The 20,267-nt window shown below is 36.4% G+C and overlaps 1 protein-coding gene across 6 annotated transcripts in view; it reads right to left on the bottom strand.

The window, feature by feature from the left end:
* DGKB (diacylglycerol kinase beta) overlaps positions 1-20,267 on the bottom strand; it is a gene marked incomplete at both ends in the record, with an annotated part of 627,903 nt that overhangs the window by 383,275 nt on the left and 224,361 nt on the right. For all 6 annotated transcript variants that reach the window (XM_080701803.1, XM_080701804.1, XM_080701806.1 and 3 more), the window contains 3 exons: positions 15,602-15,762; positions 17,907-17,996; positions 20,124-20,209. In XM_080701803.1, coding sequence (XP_080557929.1) covers positions 15,602-15,762; positions 17,907-17,996; positions 20,124-20,209 — 337 coding nt within the window. The remainder of the gene's footprint in view (positions 1-15,601; positions 15,763-17,906; positions 17,997-20,123; positions 20,210-20,267) is intronic.

Genomic DNA, 20,267 nt, shown 5'->3' with positions numbered 1-20,267 from the left:
TATATATATATATATATATATATATATATATATATATGTGTGTGTGTGTGTGTGTGTGTGTGTGTGTGTGTGTGTGTGTGTATACTTACAGATATAGATACATAAAATAATCATATTCCATTACCATTTTCATATCTAACATTTATGATTTATTGAGCACTAGTGTTCATTGTTATAAGAGCTCTAAAATTCCCTAATTCATTTAGTTCACATTATGTATAAAAATTCCTTTTATTATTTAACTTTATGTTTTGGGGACCTCTTTTATAGTTATATATCACTGTCCAATAGATAAACTCTTAGGTTTTTTTAAAATGGATGTCACTAAATACAGCTGGCATATTGATTTTGATGTAATTTCTCTGTGAAAAAGATTTTTTAAAAATGGGATTGATTCTAGAAATACAAACAACGAATGATGACAAGATTGTGAGGGAAAAGAAACCCAAACAATGTTCATGAGGTTTCAAATTAGTATAACTATATAGAAGGAAGTTTGGAGGTTCCTCAAAAAACTGGAATGGAACTATCTTGTGATTCAGTCATATAACTCTGGAGTATCTTTCCAAAGCAATAAAGGCAATTCACAATAGTTATATTGTGGAACCAGCCTACGAATCTGTCAGCAGATGAATGGATAACAAAATTATGAGGTATACACAATGGAGTTTTACTCAGCTGTAGAAAGAGAAGAAAATTAGGCAATTTTCAGGAAAATAGATGGAACTGGAGAATACTATGCTAAGTGAGATTACTCAGTCTCAAAAAGTCATGGGTAGCATGGTTTCTTTCACTTGTGGAAGTTAGACAAAAAAGAAACACAAGGACTTTAAATAATATGAAAATAGATAAAAATAGTTGAATGGGGATTGGGGTGAGAGGGATGGAAAGAGAGAATACTGGGGAAGGAAGCAGTTTAAAAATACTACAGCAATATGTAAATATATTATTGCCAATCTCACCAACTCATGTTGGGGTCAAAAAAGAGGAACTGGGTGGGATGTGAACAGGAATAAGCAAAAAGTGGTGTGCATATATGTTTTAACAAATGGAACCTCATTATGATGTATAATTGCAATACACCAATAAATATGGATAATAAATAACTTAATACAACAAGTTGAATTGATGGCTTGAAGATTATGGCACACACCGTTAATCTTAGTACATGGGAAGCTGAGACAGCAGAATTACAGGTTTAAGGACAGCCCTAGAAAGTCGTGAGATTCTCATCAACCTAGTGAGACTTCACTTTAAAATAAAAATAATATAAATCTTAAGACTATAAACTTTTAGAAGAAAATCTGGGTCATAAATCTATTTTGAGTTAATACTTGTATGTGGGATTAGGTAAGGGTCCAGTTTTATTCTTTTCCATGTAATTATTATTTTTCAACAATATTTAGTTAAAAGAATATTATTTCCACCACCAAATGTTCGTGGAAACCTTGTCAAAAATAACTTGACAATATAGGGAAGAATTTAGCTCTAGGCTTGTATTTAACTCCAATTATTTTAGCTTTATATGGTTTGAAATCAGAAAATATATATCTGCTAGCTTTGTTCTTCTTCAAGATCGTTTTGGGTATCTAGAATTCATATTCCATATTAGGATAGACTTTTTTCTGAAAAATAAATATATAAATATATGATAGTTTCACCAAAAAAAACAGAAAAAAATATGGTCTGGTAAGAAAGAAAGCAAAAAGAAATATTGAAATGTTATCTTTAAATCATCAAAAGCTTGGCATCAGACAAATGAAACTGTTATGTGAGATTATCATTTTTAATTTTGGATGAATTACTATAATACTAGATGTCAACCACTAAGCCAAGCATGGGAGGGAGGGATGGGGAGAGAATGGGGTGGGGATCGGGTGGGGGCTGACTGGGCGATGTGTGCATGTATGTCTACAAAAGTTTGTATCCCACTATGATGTATGAATACAGTGCACCAATAAAATAAAATTTAAAAAAATAAAATAAAATAAAATATACCCATAAAAAAAAAAATAAAAATAAAAATAATATAGTGCTGGGGTGTAGCTTTGTGGCAGAATGCCTCTGCGTTCAGTTTCCAGCATCACACACGCACAAAAGAAATTATTCACAATTTTAAATTTGAAGGAGCTGGGTGTGGTGGTGCAGTACTTTGGAGGCTGAGACAGGAGGATAGCGGTTCTCGGACAGACTCAGCTACTTAGGCACTTTGTAACTCAGTGAGACCCTGTTTCAAAATAAAAAATAGGGCTATCACATATGTTCCCCGAATATCTGTAGGTTTTTTTTGTTATGTTCATTTTTATTTACCTATTTTTATATCACCCTATTTTAGTTACAGAAACTTGGAAGTATTTGGACCATGCAAGAAAACTGACTATTATAGGGCATTATTTAAGATATTATAAGAAGTTTCGGGAAGATGGCGATGGAAAAAAGCGGGGCTTACAAGTGACGCTAACAATCAATTTCTAATACTGCAAAATCAACAGAGAAACAAAAACTGTAAATACAAGGGACAGAATAAAAGAGGGCTAGAAAAACGGGACACCAGAAAGAAACCAGCCTGCAGTGCTGCGGCCAGAGCTGCGGTGCGAAGCTGCACGGATGCCATCTTTTCTCACAGCACCAAACTCCAGAGAGGAGGGGGACTCAGAACCGAGGTCAGAACCTAACAGAAGGTATGCCGGCCTCATGGCCAAGGATCCGGCAGCAGCACCTTACTGACGGCAGTAGCGGCAAGTTCACCGGACAGCTTCAGACCAATGCACTCAACAACCCACCAGGATCCAGAGAGGAGGGGAGGACAGCGAGCTGAGACACCCTGCAGGGACTCAGAGCAGAACTCAAAACCAGAGAAGAAATACTCCAGCCTCACGACCAAGGTCGTGACAGTGGTGCCATATTGACAGCAGCATCAGCAGCGAATTAACCGAGTCCAACACAGCTCCATCAGTGCACTCAACAAACATGAGTCAAATTGTGGCCCCTAGAGGAGAAATCCCAATACTGCATTCCCAGGGACTTGTGCAGATAGTCTTCCTGGGTCTGAGATTTTTGCAGTCCAACCCAGTGGGGGAGTGGTGGTGGCAGAGGTATCACACCATAGTCACAACTCCCTGCGGAAGAACACCGAGCCTGGCACCCACCCCCATGGTCTCAAGCAGCCTCCATTGACTCCCTGGGTCTGAGACTTTGTGATACAACCCAGTAAATGAGTAGAGGTGACTGAGATACCACAGAGTCAAGATCCAGAGCATCCTAAGAGAAGCCGTAGTGACCCAGGGAAGAACCCAGAGAAGGTACAAACTTCCGAAACCATGGGAAAGAGGAATAACAATGGAGCAATGAATGTCTACAACCCCACAACATCAGAACCTGATAACACAGAAATTCAGAGATCTCTAGAAGATTAAGTCAGGAAAATAACTGTAGAAATAATAAAGGACTTTCGAAAAGAATTCAGAGTCAAAAAGAGATAAAGGATGCAATCATTGAAATAAAGCTCTCATTTCAAAGTATATACAATAGATTAGACAACATGGAGAATAGAATCTCGCTCCTAGAAGATGATCACTCCAAAAATGAACGCATAGTTTCTAATTTAGAAAAAAAATCTGACAGCAGGAATCTGACATTGAAGAAATATGGGCCCATTTCAAGAGAGCTAACCTAAGAATAATTGGAATAGAGGAGGGAAAAGAAGGTGAAACCAAAGGGATCAACAATCTCTTCAAGGAAGTAATAGCAGAAAAATTTTCCAAACATAGAGCAAGAGGTCGATACACAGGTCCAGGAAACTTATAGAACTCCCTTTAGACAGGATCGGAGAAGAGGATCTCCACACCACATAATTATCAAAATGACTAATGTGGAAGCCAAGGAGAGAATCTTAAAGGCAACAAAAACAAAAGGCTAAGTGACATTCAGAGGCAAACCAATTAGAATCACTCCAGACTTCCCAAACCAAGTCATAAAAGGCAAAAGGGCTTGGAATAACATATTCCAAACTCTGAAAGAAAACACATTCCAGCCAAAAATTTCCTACCCAGCAAAACTGAGGAAAAGTGCTCAGCAGCTAGAGAAGTACATCTGACAACTAAATCTAAAAACTTCATGTTACTTTTAGGTGTTTATCTGCTAAACTGTGTTGTGAGCTTGTTTAAGCTTTTAGACTTTGGATGGCAATGCGGACGAAACCTGGGAGACCTCCATCGCATCCCCTTGGAGTGCCATATCTCCCCATGCCAGCCATATGGACTAAGCCCTAGGAGCGGAAAGTTCCAAAAAGAGTTAAAGGAGATTCCATTAGAGGCCATATTCTCCAAGCCCTGGGCGTGCCTGTGCCTTCTAGAATTTGCCCTTTGGAGCCGCCTGTCTGCAAGGGCAGGGGGCTCAAGGACAGGGGGCTGGATTTGGTCACAAGATCCAGAGCTAATCTCTTGAATGCCTGACTAGTGTCTTTTTACTTTGTTTACATGTCCTTCACTATTGTTTTGTGGTGATTACACTTCTCTTCTTTTTTTTTTTACTATTCATCTCACTGTTGAAGGATATAAATTTTCCTGGGTTCTTATAATAAATTGTCAATTGCACTAGAGGCATATTTCCATGTCAGATTCTTTCCTGGAGAAGAATCTCCACTTTTAGCGCCGTGAATAGGATCTTAAAGGAGTTTATTTCATAAAAAGGGAAAAAATCTCTGCAGATAAGTGGCTGCAGAACTGAAGCCTTTCCCCATATTTCTGAGAAACCCAGTCTTGAGCGGACTCTGTGCCAGATTTATTGTGCCTGGCTGAGCCAGTCTGCCGCAGAAATCAGAGGAGTACAAATAGGAAAAGAAGAACTCAAACTTTCACTATTTGCAGATGACACGATACTATATTTAGAAAACCCAACAAACTCAACCAAAAGGCTTATAGAACTGATCAACAATTCAGCAAAGTATCTGGATACAAAATCAATTTTAAAAAAATCAGAAGCTTTCCTGCACACCAACCATAAATCCACTAAAAAAGAAATTCAGAAAACACTTCCACTCAGGATCTCCCACAAAAAAATAAAATACTTAGGAATAAACTTGACCAAGGAGGTAAAAGATCTCTACAGAGAAAATTATTAAACATTGAAAAAAGAAATCAAAGATCTTAGAAGATGGAAGGACCTCCCATGTTCATGGATTGACAGAATAAATATCATTAAAATGGCCATCCTCACAAAAGTGATCTACAGATTCAACACAATGCCCATTAAACTACCAAGATCTTTCCTTACAGACATAGAAAAATCAGTCCTTAAATTTATTTGGAATAACAAAATGCTCAGAATAGCCAAAGTAGTTCTCAGCAACAAAAACCATGCAGGAGGAATCACAATATCTGACTTTAAACTATAGTACAAAGCCATTGTAAAAAAAAAAAAAAAAAAAAAAAACAGCATGGTACTGGTACAAAAACAGATACATAAACCAATGGAGCAGAATAGAAGACCCTGAAACAAGTCCACACACTTTCAGTCAATTGATTTTTGACAAAGGGGCCAAAAAAATACACTGGAAAAAAAGATAGCCTGTTCAAAAAATGGTGTTGGCAAAACTGATTAACCATATGCAGAAAATTGGAAATTAATCCCACTTTCTCACCCTGCACAAGAGTCAATTTAAGATGGATCAAAGACTTGGAAATCAAACCAGAGAAATTGAAGCTCCTTGAAGAGGGCATAGATCCAACACTGCAACACATAGGCACAGATAAACACTTTATCAACAAGACCCCAAAGGCACAACAAATTAAAAGGTGAATCAACACGTGGGATTGCATGAAACTTTGAAGACCTTCTGTTCAGCAAAGAAAACTGTCAAGAACCTCAACCAAGAGCCAACAGAATGGGAGAAGATTTTCGCCACCTACACCTCTGATAGAGGTCTAATATCTAGAATATACAGAGAACTCAAGAAACTCAACACTAAGAAAACAAAGCATCCAATAACAAAATGGGCAAGCAAACTAAATAGGTGTTTCACGAAAGAAGAAATTCAAATGGCCAATAAATGCATGAAAAAAATGCTCAACATCATTGGCAATCAAAAAGATGCAAATCAAAACTACCCTGAGATTTCACCTAACTCCAACTAGAATGGCAATCATTCAAAACACAAACAACAAATGCTGATGAGGATGTGGAGAAGTGGGAACTCTAAAACATTATTGTTTGGATTGCAAATTAGTGCAACCACTTTGGTAAACAGTATGGAGAATCCTCAGAAGAATGGGAACAAATCTACCATTTGATCCAGAAATACCACTTCTGGGTATCTACCCAAAAGACAGGAAGACAAACTACAAAACTAATGCATGTGTATCTATGTTCATAGCTGCACAATTCACCATAGCTAAACTATGGAACCAGCCAAGATGTCCATCAACAGATGAATGGATTACAAAACTGTGGGATATGTACACAATGGAATTTTACTCAGCCATCAAAAAAACCCCTCAATTACATCATTTTCAGGGAAATGGATGGAACTGGAGGACATTATGCTAAGTGAGATAGATTAGTCAGTCACAAAAAATAAGAAATCAGATGTTTTCCCTAATATATGAAAGAACTCTAGACGAAAAAGGGAATCCTATAGAGGAGCAAAGAAGACAACCTAAATGAGGGGATGGGAGGGGGGAAGAAGGAAATTCTCTAAAACACACAATGTACTTAAACATATCGAAGTCAACCACTAAGCCAAGCAAGGAAAGGAGGGATGGGGAGGGAATGGGGTGGGAATTGGGTAGGGGTTAAATCAGTGATGTGTAAATGTATGTACACACAAGTTTTTTTTTTACCCCAATATGATGTATGAATATAATGCACCAATAAAAAATTTAAAATAAAATAAAATAAATTGCTGAAAAAAAAGAAATGCAAATTCTTGGACTTTGTTAGGGCTGGGTTTGGAATGTCCCCAGTGCAGCCAGGTTCAAAGGTGGGTGAGTAAGGACGAGCTTTGGAAACTATATACATCTCCAGCTCCTTCCTCTGGCTCTCTCTGCTTTTGGGCACCAAGAGTGAGAGTGACTTTTTTCTGTTCTGTGTCCCACACTGCTGTTTCTCCATTGGAGCCAGCTGACTCCAATGGAGAACCTATAAAACTACAAGCCCAAATAACATTTACTCTACTTATTCTTTTTGTGGTGGTTGTTGTTAACAGGGATTAAACTCAGGGGCATTCTGTGTCCGAGTTACACTCACATACTTTTAAAAAAATATTTTAGTTTGAAACAGGGTCTCCTTCTGGCTTCTCTGGTCTCCTTCTGTCTTAGCAACCAAAGTACCGGGATTAGAGGTATGTACCACCTAATAAATTGTTCTTTTCTGTTTAGCAAAAGAAAAACTGACTAAAGGAGACCCCATCTCAGACCTATTGAATGAAAACATGTGGGGACTAGGACTAGTATTGTGCCATCTTACAAGCTCTTCACGTAAGTATTCTGACACATACTTAAGTTTGAGGATCACTGGCCTACATATGCTACTTTTCCCTTGTCATCAAATTTTAGTTCTTTATATGAGGATAGAAAACATTACATTTCTTCTGTTTAACAAAGTTTATTGGCAGAAAGTATACTCATCATTATTTAAATATTTTCTATGGCTATAATTATATATTCTAATTTATTATGCTATGTATTTATTTTATTCTGTTAAAATAGTCTTGCCCGTTTTATTTATGTTCCATTATTTACTTGAGAAAAATGCTTTAGATTTTGTATATTCATTATAGTTTTGTTTTTCACCAAGTTCTTTTATTGTTGATAATTGCATTCTAAGAGTTTTGTTTGTTTTGTTACTTTCTGATAGGTCATTAATTTGAATATGTATTTTTATCACTTTAAAATATAATATAAAATATTATGGATATGTATGTTTTCTCTTTGTACTGTTTGACTATACCTTATATGCTTTTGATATGAATTATATATGTATATATAATGCTAATTTGATTTTTATTTTTGTTTTAACTAAAAATTTTTTTAATGTCTACTTGAAATCTTTAAATTTCCATTATTCTTAGTATCTTTTCAATTTGTTTTTATTTATAGATTTATGACAATGTGGTCAAGAAAATATCAGTTAGAATTTATATATACTGTGTAATATGAGGAAATTTTCAAGATAAATTTTCTGAAATATTGGCTTGTAATTTTGTTTCATTTATTATTCTCAATGTTTTATATTTTTTTCTTTTACTTGATGCTTTACCCAAATTTCTAAGGTTTTTTTTTTATAGATCTTTCTCAAATATTTCTACATGTATTCATTGTTTATATTATTTATATGTACATCTTTGATAATATAGCTTTACTACCTTTATCTATATCTTTAGTTGTCTATATTGTTTACATACATATATTTATAATTAATATTTGCTGAAAAAATATAAATGCATATAATATATATGACTATACACTTTCCATTCCCTGTAGAGAATAGCTATACAATCATTAACATTTTTGTTAATGAATTCTCTTAGTATATAATATCCTTGTATTTAACTTCTTTGGATGGATATTAAGCTCTTTTGCTTTTGTTCTTTCTAAAATATAAAAAGATATAGATTTCCCTTTGAAATTTCACACTATATAAGAATAGTATATTTCCTATTACAGCTTGCCAGTTCCCTTTGAATTTCATCTTGGATCCAAGAATTATCCAGGAATCGGTTCTAAAGTTTTCAAAGAATAGGATTTTTAGATCAGATTTTTTATGTGCTTCTACCATGACTTAATTACATCAGATCATTGAGGAAAGTAAAGACGGTGGAGATGATCAAAGCATGATTCATGTATGGAAGGGTCACAGTGAAACTCATTAATCTGATAATTAATGTGATTGAATAGTCATAATAAAAATAAACATAAATCGCAAAAACATTTTGACTAAAAACTGATTTTTTGTAGCCATGTGTGTGATTGATTATAATTTTCCATATATGCTCTAAAAAGCACATATTTTCTGAAAATATAATTTCCCTGAAATTAAATACTCTTAGCCACGGAAGGAAACCAACCTTTATCTTATCCATTTTTACTCATTGAGTAAAAATGTCAACCTACTTGTTCAGGGAGCAGTGCAGGGTCAGTGCATCTTCTTTTGTGGTCTTCACAGGCATCCGTCAGCTCTTGTGTTCATCAGATCTGATGCTTTCTAGGATCCTTAAACCTTAAAATGCGTGCTTTCACTCACTCACCTGGGCAGAAATCTCTGTGCTAAATATCTCAGGCTCTAGAGCATCAGGGCTACTATCTGCCAGGTCTCCTGGGACCCCAGAGACCCCTTAACTCAAAATAGATTAGCTTTGCATATGTTCTTCTCTTCTCAAAGGCCTCCAAATTTTTCTTTGAGAAATACCACACAAATTCATGCAAATGTGGCTTTGTATATATTCCCTGAGATCAGTCTAACATAAAATCAATGTATGAGTGATTTTTTTTTTTTTTTGGTGGTATTGGGGATGGAACCCAGGGTCCTTCTATCTCTGAACTACACTCCTAGACCTATTTTATATTTTATTTGGAAAAGGGGTCTCTTAAACCATCCATGGCTGGCTTCGAACCTGCATAATCCTCGTGCCTCAGCCTCCCAAGTGTGGGGATTACAAATGTCCAGTAATTGCATCAAATTTATTAGCACTCAAAGATTCTCCTCTTATAAATTTCTATAATATTCTAGACAAAAATACCCCGAGGAAATCCATTATATTCCTAGCACAGTTTTCTTCACCAACTACAGATTACCAAGTGTATTGAATACACCATGTTACCATATATACCATTATACACACACACACACACACACACACACACACACACACACACACACACACACACATATATATATATATATATACCATGTTATATTTCTCATATTTTGTGTTGCTTTTGGGTCCCAGTTTTCTATCAATTTCAGGGAAGGGCACAGAGTCGACAGTAATGCTATGCTCATTCTGAGCTGAAATTTCTCAGTAAACCCTGTACTGAAGTAGCTGACCTCAAATGCAGGTATTCTTTTTAGATGTTCTCAGTTTGAGGGCTTAGTTCTTGGATAAAAGCAATGAACTTATGTAACTCATGGTCTTTTATTTTATTGTATTTTATTCTAACATAATATTTAGAAAACTCAAATTACTTTTGTCACTTTCTTTGTTAGATTATGAATTAATTAGACTAAACATTATACCAAATGACCCACAGTCCAGGCCAACAACTTGCCTCAGATAATTTGCCACTGATGGCTGAACAATACAAGTGAACCATAGACTTATGAATAATTAAAAAGAGCTATTTTTCTAAATCACTGAGTTTTAGGATTGTGATTTATATAGCCAGAGATCAATAAGTATGCCTGTGATTCCAAATTATCTCTAATTGAAACATTCTTCTGAGCTCTGTTTAAGTAGACTTGACATTTCCACTAACACAAATTTCAAATCTAACCTGTCTTAATACACGCACATACACATGCACCTTTCCCATTATTTTTTACTTTCTGTGTTCATGCCTTTTTCTTTTTTATTTTTCACTCTATATAATTAGTTCTATTTTCTGACAATATTTTTATAAAATTAATTTTGCAATAAATCAGATTAACTTTTTTTAACAATCCATCTTTTAATTTTGCTAATACTTTTTATTTTAGGTTTTATTTATTTATTTATTTATTTATTTATTTATTCATTTTGTTGCTGGAGATTTAACCCAGAGGTATTCTACCTATGAGCTACACCCCCAGCCCTATTTTATTTTTTATTTTGAAGCAGGATCTCTCTAAGTTGCTGAGTGCCTCCTTAAGTTGCTGAGGCTGTCCTCAAGTCTGCAATCCTCCTGTCTCAGCTTCCCAAATACTGGCATTTTTTCTCTGCCTTTATTTTCTGCCATATTGCTATTTCAGCTTTTAGTCTCATTTTGGGAGGCTTCTCCTGCTTTTATTTTTCAACATTTTAAGTTTGTATATTAAGGTCTTTGTGTTTGCTGATGTCAGGGTTTCTTACCTCAACACTATTGATGTTCTGAGCGATACAAAACCTTGTTGTGTGTTTGAGGAGTTGTTCTATGTACTGGGGGTAGTTAGCAGCTACCCTAACTTCTATCCACTAGTTGCCAGTAGCAGCCCTCCATTACCCATGACAATCAAATGTGTCCAGAAATCTCCAAGTATCCTCTAGAAAGAAAAAAAAAAAAATATGCAATGCTGAATACCAAATTGACCCAGGGCATATAGCAACTTGAGGAGTAGTTAATTTCAAAAAACCTACCAAGCCTCAAATAAGAACCCTGGTAATCTGTAATGTTTCAGCAGCAAATCATTTCCTTACTCTCTGGCTCCGTAGATTGTAGTTTTTTCAGGTGGAACAAGCTAGAAAAGAAAGCAGCTTCACTCTCACTGAAGCTGACTTAATTAGGATGAAAGCCAGACAATCTCCTTGGCTTCAAAGTTGTCTGAAACAGTAGCTATCTTTGTGGCAAATGAATAGGGAAGGTCAGTGTCACAGCTAGCCCGCATTTGCAAAACTGATAAGGGCAAGCAGCTGATCCATACAGTAGGCAGAGATTTATCAAGAGACTTCAGGAATGGAACAGTCATAATTGGTTGTGATAAACCAACACATATCTCTGGCTGTCTGACAGATGCTCAGGAGAGAATAAAGATTCCTAGTTATCGTCAAGCATTAAATGAGAGGCTTTGTGTAATAGCAGAAGAGTTAGAATATATTAAAAGCTAAAGTTGACTTATAATCCTTTGAAATTTGAATATGATCTTCAAAGAATATATGAATCCATCTAATAATAAAAAAGCTTCCTAGCTCAAGAAGTTTCACTACAACCTTTAGTCAGCCATACTGACAAGAGGGTGATATCTAGGAAATCGGGACCAAAGTAAAAGAAGAATTTTTAAACGACACTAGTTGAGACACCAGTATCCATACACCACAGGCAAGAAAGTCCACAGGCAAATGACTATGAAAACCTAAGAAAAGTGATAACCCTTTTGGAACAATAAAAATCTAGATTCATTAATATATATCATATACAATTTTCAATTTTCAACAAGAATCATGCGATGTAATAGTAATGTCATGTACTTATAAAAAAAAAAAACAAGCAATACACAAGCAGGGTTTCTGATGGGACCCATATGTTATCAGACTCTTAAATGGGCCACAGATGTTGGACATAGCAGACAAAAGACTTCAAAACAGCTATTATAAATATGTCAAAAATGAAAAGAAACCATGTTTAAAGAATAAAAGAAAGTACAGACACAATGATTTTTCAAATAGAAAACATTAATTAAAGATATGAAACTATAAAAAAGAAACAAATGAAAAGCCTAGAGCTAAAATGTACAGTAACCAAAACAAACAAATGAAAATTCCTAGCTATTTAAAAACTTGACATCATTCATAATGTCATTGTTTTCAAATACTGGAAACAAACCAAATGTCTATCAACTGTTGAGGGAATAAACAATATGAATAGATGCAAATAATGGATTATTACTCAGCAATAAAAATGAAAATAGTATTCATATAGTTTAGATGCATGAACTTCAAAAACATTATGCTAAGTGAAAGAATCCAGATACAAAAGACTATATAATGCATGATTCCTTTTATAGGATATGTTCACAAATGATAAACATTAGATTAAGAAAGCAGATTAGTTGTTGCCTGGAGCTGAGGGAAGGAGCCAAATTGACTGCAGACAGACTTTTGGGAGTTGTTTGGCTGACAAAATATTCTAAAATTGGAAAAATTGATTAAAACAATTAAAGGTACAACAAATTAATTAGGTTGTAAGTTATACACTAGTAAAGCTGCTAAAATATTGTTTTTAATACCAATATGAGTAGGAGGGCGGTCTTAATCAGTTTTTGGTGTCTGAGATGAAAATACCTGAGAAAGACCGCTTAAAGGAGGATAAGCTTATTTTGGCTCACATTTTAGAGGTTTTAGTTGATGGCTAGCCAGAGCCATTGCTTTTATTCCTATCATGAGGCAGAAACATCATGGTGGAAATGTATGGCAGAGAAGAGCTGTTCACTTCATAGAAGCCAGGAAACAATAAGAATAAGGAAGGAGCTGGGGACAAGTTATCTCCTTTGAAGGCACACCCCTAGGGCCTCACTTCCCTCTAGATCCAAGTCCTATAGCTTCCACCAGGGCTACCATAGAATTAGTAATCCATCAATGGTTTGACACACTAAAGATGTCAGAGCCTTCATGATCCAATTGCTTCCTCAAAGCCTGCCTATGGACACTGCTATACTGGAGGTTAAGCCCTCAACACCTAATCAGCTGGGGACATTGCAGATATAAATCATAACAAAGGCTTCCCAAGATCAAGATGCTTTACATATTTTTGCAAATAATAATGAACATCAGAGCATGAATAGCTTTGCACATTTAGCCTTTCTTACGTAGCACTCTTTGAGGACTTTACATTTATAATCATGGCCAGGATTGGAGCCTGCCATGAGGCAAGGCCAGTGCTGGGGCCTCTGAGGGTAGGATCGAAGCCTGCTGAGGGGTTAGGCCGGTGCTGGGGCCAGCGAAGCTGGGATCGGAGCCTGCCGCAAGGCAAGGCCAGTGCTGGAGCCTTCAAGGCCAGGATAGGAGCCTGCTGAGGGGTTAGGCTGGTGCTGGGGCCAGCAAGGCCGGGATTGGAGCCTGCTGTGAGGCAAGGCTGGTGCTGGAGCCTCCAAGGCCGAGATCGGAGCCTGCTGAGGGGTTAGACTAGTGCCAGGGCCAGTGGCCTGTGTCGGAACCTTCTGTGAGGCAAGGCCACTACTGAGGCCTCCGAGGCTGGGATCGGAGCCTGCCGAGGTATTAGGCCGGTGCTGGGGCCAGCGAGGCTGGGATCAGAGCCTGCCATGAGGCAAGGCTGGTGCTGGGGCCTCTGAGGCTGGGATCGAAGCCTGCTGAGGGGTTAGGCCGGTGCCAGGGCCAGCGGCCGGCATCAGAGCCTTCTGTGAGGCAAGGCCTCTACTGAGGTTTCCGAGGCCGGAATTGGAGCCTGCGAAGGGGTTAGGCCAGTGCCGAGGCCAGCAAGTCCAGGATCGAAGCCTGCTGTGAGGCAAGGCCGTTGCTGGGGCCTTCGAGGCCGGGATCAGATCCTGCCAAGGGGTTAGGCTGATGCCGGGGCCAGTGAGGATGGGATTGGAGCCTGCTGTGAAGCAAGGCCGGAGATGGGGCCTGCGAGGCCGTGATTGGAGCCTGCCAAGGGGTTAGGCTGGTGCCGGGGCCAGCGGCTGACATTGAAGCCTGCCGTGAAGCATGACCGCTACTGAGGCCTCTGAGGCTGGGATTGGAGCCTGCCTTGAGGCTAGGCTGGTGCTGGGGCCAGCCAGGCCAGTATCGGAGCCAGCTGAGGGGTTAGGCCAGTGTCAGGGCCAGCGAGACCAGAATCGGGGCCTCCCATGAGGCAAGGCCGCTGCTTGAGCCAGCGAGGTCTGGATCAGTCCACCGGGTAGCCAGGCCACTACTGGGGCCTTCAAGAGTGGGATCGGTATTTGCAACGCGGCTTGCACAGAGAAATATCGCAGAAAATAAAAACCAGATGCTTCCCCTAATCAGCAATAACTAGGAGGAAAGGGGCAACAAGAAGAGGTTGAGCTATAGAAAGGGCCCTATAGTGAAGCAATTAAGGTGAAATAGGGCATGAATAGAGGAGGATAGAGCTGCAGGAGGTACATAAACAAATGTATGAAAGTTAATCACCAAACAAGCATGGGATCAAGGGAGGGGGAGGGAATGGGATGGGGACTGGATGAGGACTAATTGGATGATGTGTGCTTGTATATCCTCTCAAGTCTTGTATTCCAATGTGATATATGATTACAATGCACCAATAAAAATAAATAAACAATAAAAAATAATGTATAATCATACTATTTATAACTCTGTGAGACAGGAAATATACATCAGGGTACAAGTAAATGAATACTCAGATTAAATAATTTGCTCAGTGAGTCTTACTGAGGTAGCTTGATTCTTAAGTTCACAGACTTAATCAGTGTTTTTTAAAGCCAGTGTTTGTGTTTGTGTGTGTGTCTGTGTGTGTGTCTGTGTGTGTAAAAAGAGAAAGAGACAGAAAATAGAAAGAGACAAAGAGAGAAAAAGCATGACATATAACATAGGAATTATACTGATTGACATATATCAAATGGAATGGAATATTATAGATAACATATTTTAGCCTCTATAATTATTGGCTAAATATATATAAATAAAATAATTATTAAAATTACCAATTTCTCTAGAGTTAAGATTCCCATATCATCTTACTATTCTAAGCTTTATTTTTCGTAATAAAAATGATCTGGCCAATTGCAAGCAATATAATTTCTTTCCTTTGTTTAACACAAAAAAATATTGATAGCTGACATTCTGACTGTAATTTAACATGTTTTATTGTTGGCCATTAGAAGAGGTGGTTTGCTGATACAAACATAAAAATATTTATAAATCAGCAAATCTTCATAGTATAAGAGTTTTTATGAGTGATTATCCAGAACAGAAATAAATAATACTTAGTGTAAATCTTACCACGCCAATTGAGAAGTAATTGTTGATGATACTGTAAGGCACTGGGTCTCCCTTCTCATCTTTGTCATTAGGTATGACTTCAAACTTCCACCTGTCCAAGAGGATCTCTGTGCTGCTTTCAATGTCTTTTAAGATTTTTATCAGATTCTCACCTTCATAGCCTAAAGAAAAAAACATGAACTTAAGAAAAATAATGAACAAATAACAAGTGTATTTATATGTGTTAAGTATACTTTTTCACATCTATTATCCTATAGCTAAATGAGGCATTTAAACACAATTCTACTACCTAATTAAGACAACTACAATCTTATTCTATTCACATCAAGATTTCACTCAGCATTAATTTGAAACATATTTTTGTATTGTGGTGCAAATTCTCAATATCCCCAACAACCAAATGAACATTTCTACTATCAATTCCCACAAACTTTTATAGAAATATATTCAATGTGTATCTGTTTCTATATCTTTCTCCTGAGGATCCTTTCTGAGAAAGACACCACCCTTCTCTCAGTTGCTGATATCAACAACCTAGATGACCTGTTAGGTTTTACATCATTAACATTTCTTCTCTAGTGATACAGAACTTTCAATTTAAAGACCCTACTTTTTTTATTCTATCTCTTCTTATTCTGTCTACTTGGGTTACCAAGTAGTTAGCTTGCTTATATTTCTCCAGCATGGTTTAAAGTTTGATGACAATTTCTGAAAGCCACATCCCCCCCAAAAATGCCAAAGTGGATCAGAAGCTAGTCCTCTGCAGTTCACAGCACACAGATCTCAAAACAGCCTATCTTAGAAATCTTTTACTGCTTCATAGTTATCTGTGTTTTCCTTACTACAAGTTCCTGTTGACAGATCTGCTTTGAGTAATGAATGAATTCATATTTTAATGGATTTAGTATATATGTTCAATATGGTCCAAACAGAAGGTATTTGCTTAATAAATTTTTAAAATTTATATGTGAGCATATGATAATAGAGTTACATAGATAGAGCTCAATTTTTGCTATGTTAGATTTTGTTTCTTAACCTCTCTGAACGTTGGTTTCCTCCCCTGTCAAACTTTAGGTTTCTTATGAGAATTAGATAATTCATAAAAGCCGTTAGTATGTGCATCCTAAAACACATACAACAGAAGGTTCTCAACAATATAATACTACATCAGACATGTACATTAGTTGAACAGGTAGTCATGGAACAAAGACTCTGAAACTTTAAGCCAGAGTTACTTACAGTTTGTTTAAAAAGACAATAGTGTGCTCAGGTCTCATCCCCAGAGATTTTCATTCAGCATATTTAGGGTAAGATCAGGCCACTATATTTTTAACAAGCTCCCCAAGGCCTTAGGATTCTCACTGTCTTAGAAGCCTCTTTCAGACTCGTGAATTTAGATGCTAAAATTTTTTACATTAATTTTTTACTTATTTAGCAAAAGCTGGTGTTGTTCAGTAATTTTCAAGTAATCTATTAGTGATGTTACTGACTCAAAATATTTTGAGACTCCATCTGCTAACTCTGTCCCATATACATGATTTCATTTTTATTTCCTAGAGTATACAATATTCCTCTCCACTTCTGTGTCTTTGAACTGAAGGCTCCCTCCACCTATAAAGCCCATACCCAGTTTTATATGGTTGTGTCATTATTTAGCCATTAATTTTCTCTTCTATGTGAGTGCAGCTTTTCTTTCTATTGGTGACTGTTTTCTTGTTATTAGACATTCTTGCAATTTACATATGACTTTATGTGCCACTAGATTTTAAGGTTTTTCTGTTTTCCTTTTCTCACCTCATTATCTCAAATGCAGAACACCCTGGTTAGTAAAAGCAGGTCTCATATGTTAATTATTATTAAATGCATTTATTCTTGTGCAAGTCATTTATCAATACTTTACTTTGTTCTGTTGCAATGTTATCATACAACTCGCAGATTAAAAAATCTGAGTCATTCATGTCTATCCCATTTTCCAAGAAAGAAAAATAACCACAGAGAATCAAAAATTGCCAGGACCAAGTCTATAATTAATATCAAATTAAATCCTATACTCACATTCTAACTCTGCCCAGTATTTGTTTTACCCCAGATTACTGCTTCAAATTTATATAGTATACATATAAAACCTGTTACATTTACTAAACTCATATGGCAATTATCATGCAAAAAATAAATGGTAGTAAAGAAGTGGTAAGTTGTCTTCTTGGGTATTTGTATGTACTTTGTTTCTACGTGCGTGCGCGCACGTGTGCGTGTGTGTGTGTGTGTGTGTGTGTGTGTGTGTGTGTGTACACAGATGTATTACCTCCTCCCCATCGTAGGCATCTTGCTAGGTCATTGCCAGTTCCCAGAGGCAGAATAGCAACTGGAGGATGCTTGACTACATTGGCCTTTTCTGTGGAATTAAAAAATTAAAATAAAAAATTGATCCTAGAATGAACAAGAGTAAAAAGACATCTTTACATTATATGAAAGAATTCCACTAGGTAGATTTATTTATTTATTTATTTATTTTATTTTTTTATTCATTTACTGGGTATTGAACCCAGGAGCCTTCTACCTCTAGTTATACTATCAACCCTTTTTATTTTTTAGTTTGAAACAGGGACCCACTAAGTTGCTAGGGCTGGCTTCAAACCTGTGATTCTTCTGTCTCAGCTTCCCAAGTACTGGGATTACAGGTATACACCACCACACACCTGACTTTCACTAGTTACATTTAAATAGAAAAAAATTACATTTTACAGCTATAGAAAATTATATTATGGTTTTTATGCATTTGTGACAATTGATAAAATATAACTACTATTATTCACAAAATGACAGGTATTTTCAAACTCATGCATGAAAAAAAGCCTTTTCTATATCTAAAGTTAAAAATTGTGGTGTGTGTGTGTGTGTGTGTGTGTGTGTGTCCATTAATATCATTACGGAGGCAGATAGATGCAGCATAGGAACAGAGATGTGACTAAGGTGCAGAAATAGGTTTACATTTAGATCAGTAAGATTTCTTTGTTTTGGTTTATCTTGTTTCATTTTTACAAGATTAATCTATACATAGTCTAGTACATTGGTTTTAGAATAAATCTGTTTCTGAAATTCCATATGCATTGGTTTGAATCATCAGGTATCTTGAGTAAATCTCACAAATGCATATTATTTCTCTTTATTTTTTCTCCTTCTTTATTCCCTCAAAACCAGTACATAGGTGTGTGTAAAAACAGAGGGGCTGGATAATTTAGGGACATGTCACAAAGAAACTCCAAGATGTAGACTTTAGGGCCTAAAATAATCTCCAAATCCCCACTAGTTCCACTTGAAAATTCTCCCAAGTCCTCAGACACTTTCCTAACACCTTAGGAACTTTTGCAAATATTTAACTCTAGTATTTTCTCTCTTAGAGAATATAAATACCACTTACATCTTTTATTAGAAAACCAAGGTCAGAATTTTCATTATTTATAAAACAGTAGTAGACTAAAGTTGCTAGAGTTTTGCAAAAAGTATTGCTGACAACATGTGTTTTTTTAATTAGAGTATTTTTCAGTGAACAAAAGTATTCTGATCTGTATTGACTAAATATAAATCTGTTTAAATTTATCTACAGAGAACAAAACTTCTTTTGAATAATTTTTATTGTAAAAGAACCTGATTCCAACAAGGAATTGTTAATTCAGTTACTGAAATTGGATTTAAAAAGTAAGTATTTGTTTTGGGGTTATTTCCTCATAAATGCCAATTCATGATATGTTTATCTAACTAGTGATCAGTTTTCACCATTGACTAGACCTAAGAAATCAAATAGCCAGGCATGGTGGCACAGGCCCATAATCCCAGTACTAGGGAGACTGAGACAAGAGGATCCAAGCCCTGAGGCCACCCTCGGCAACTTAGCGAGGCCATATGAAACTCAGTGAGACCCCATTTCAAAGTCAAAAATAAAATAAGACTGTAGCTATAGTGTAGCTATAGAAGGTGTAGCTATACTGTACCTATAGGGAATATAGCCAGTGGTAGAATGCCTATGGATTCAACACAAGCACCACAAAAAATAAAATTAAATTAAAGAAATAAATTTACAAAACATATTTTCAGAATTCATCAAGTTTTTCTTGGGCCATATGTTCACCTTTTATACTCAATCATATATCTTTTTTATGTGATTATAAACTCAAATTCTTTAGATAAAACAGGATAAGCTAAAAGTGTGGCTTCTAATCCCAGCTCTGTCAGTTTAGAATTACAGGACTTTGTTCTAGTTATTTGGCCACTACCAAGGCCAAATAGAAAGCAATGGCTGAGGATTGCTATTTAAATAAGGAAATACATCTATTTGGCGCAAACCAATAAATAGTGTGAAACCTGGCAGATGTCCACTCATACCATTGTACTCAAAGATACTGATATTGGTGCTAGATGATAGATACATAAATAGATTATAGGTAGGTAGGTACATAGATGAGTACAACAGAATAAGACACCACTCTCATGCAAGTCACATTAAGTAATATGTTTTCATTACCTATGCAATCCAAAATCCAACCCACAGTTCCATCTCCACCACAGGCTAATACTCTGAAGTCAGGAACATCACGGAAAAAGTTTAATCTGAAAAATAAGCAAGTTACAGCTCATGATTTATAATTTAAAATGAGAACTCTTCAGT

Source organism: Muscardinus avellanarius (genome assembly GCF_963383645.1).
Source record: "Muscardinus avellanarius genome assembly, chromosome: 9".
Classification (NCBI taxonomy): domain Eukaryota; kingdom Metazoa; phylum Chordata; class Mammalia; order Rodentia; family Gliridae; genus Muscardinus; species Muscardinus avellanarius.
Note: the sequence above shows the minus strand (reverse complement) of the source record. Positions and strands in the feature narration are given on the sequence as shown.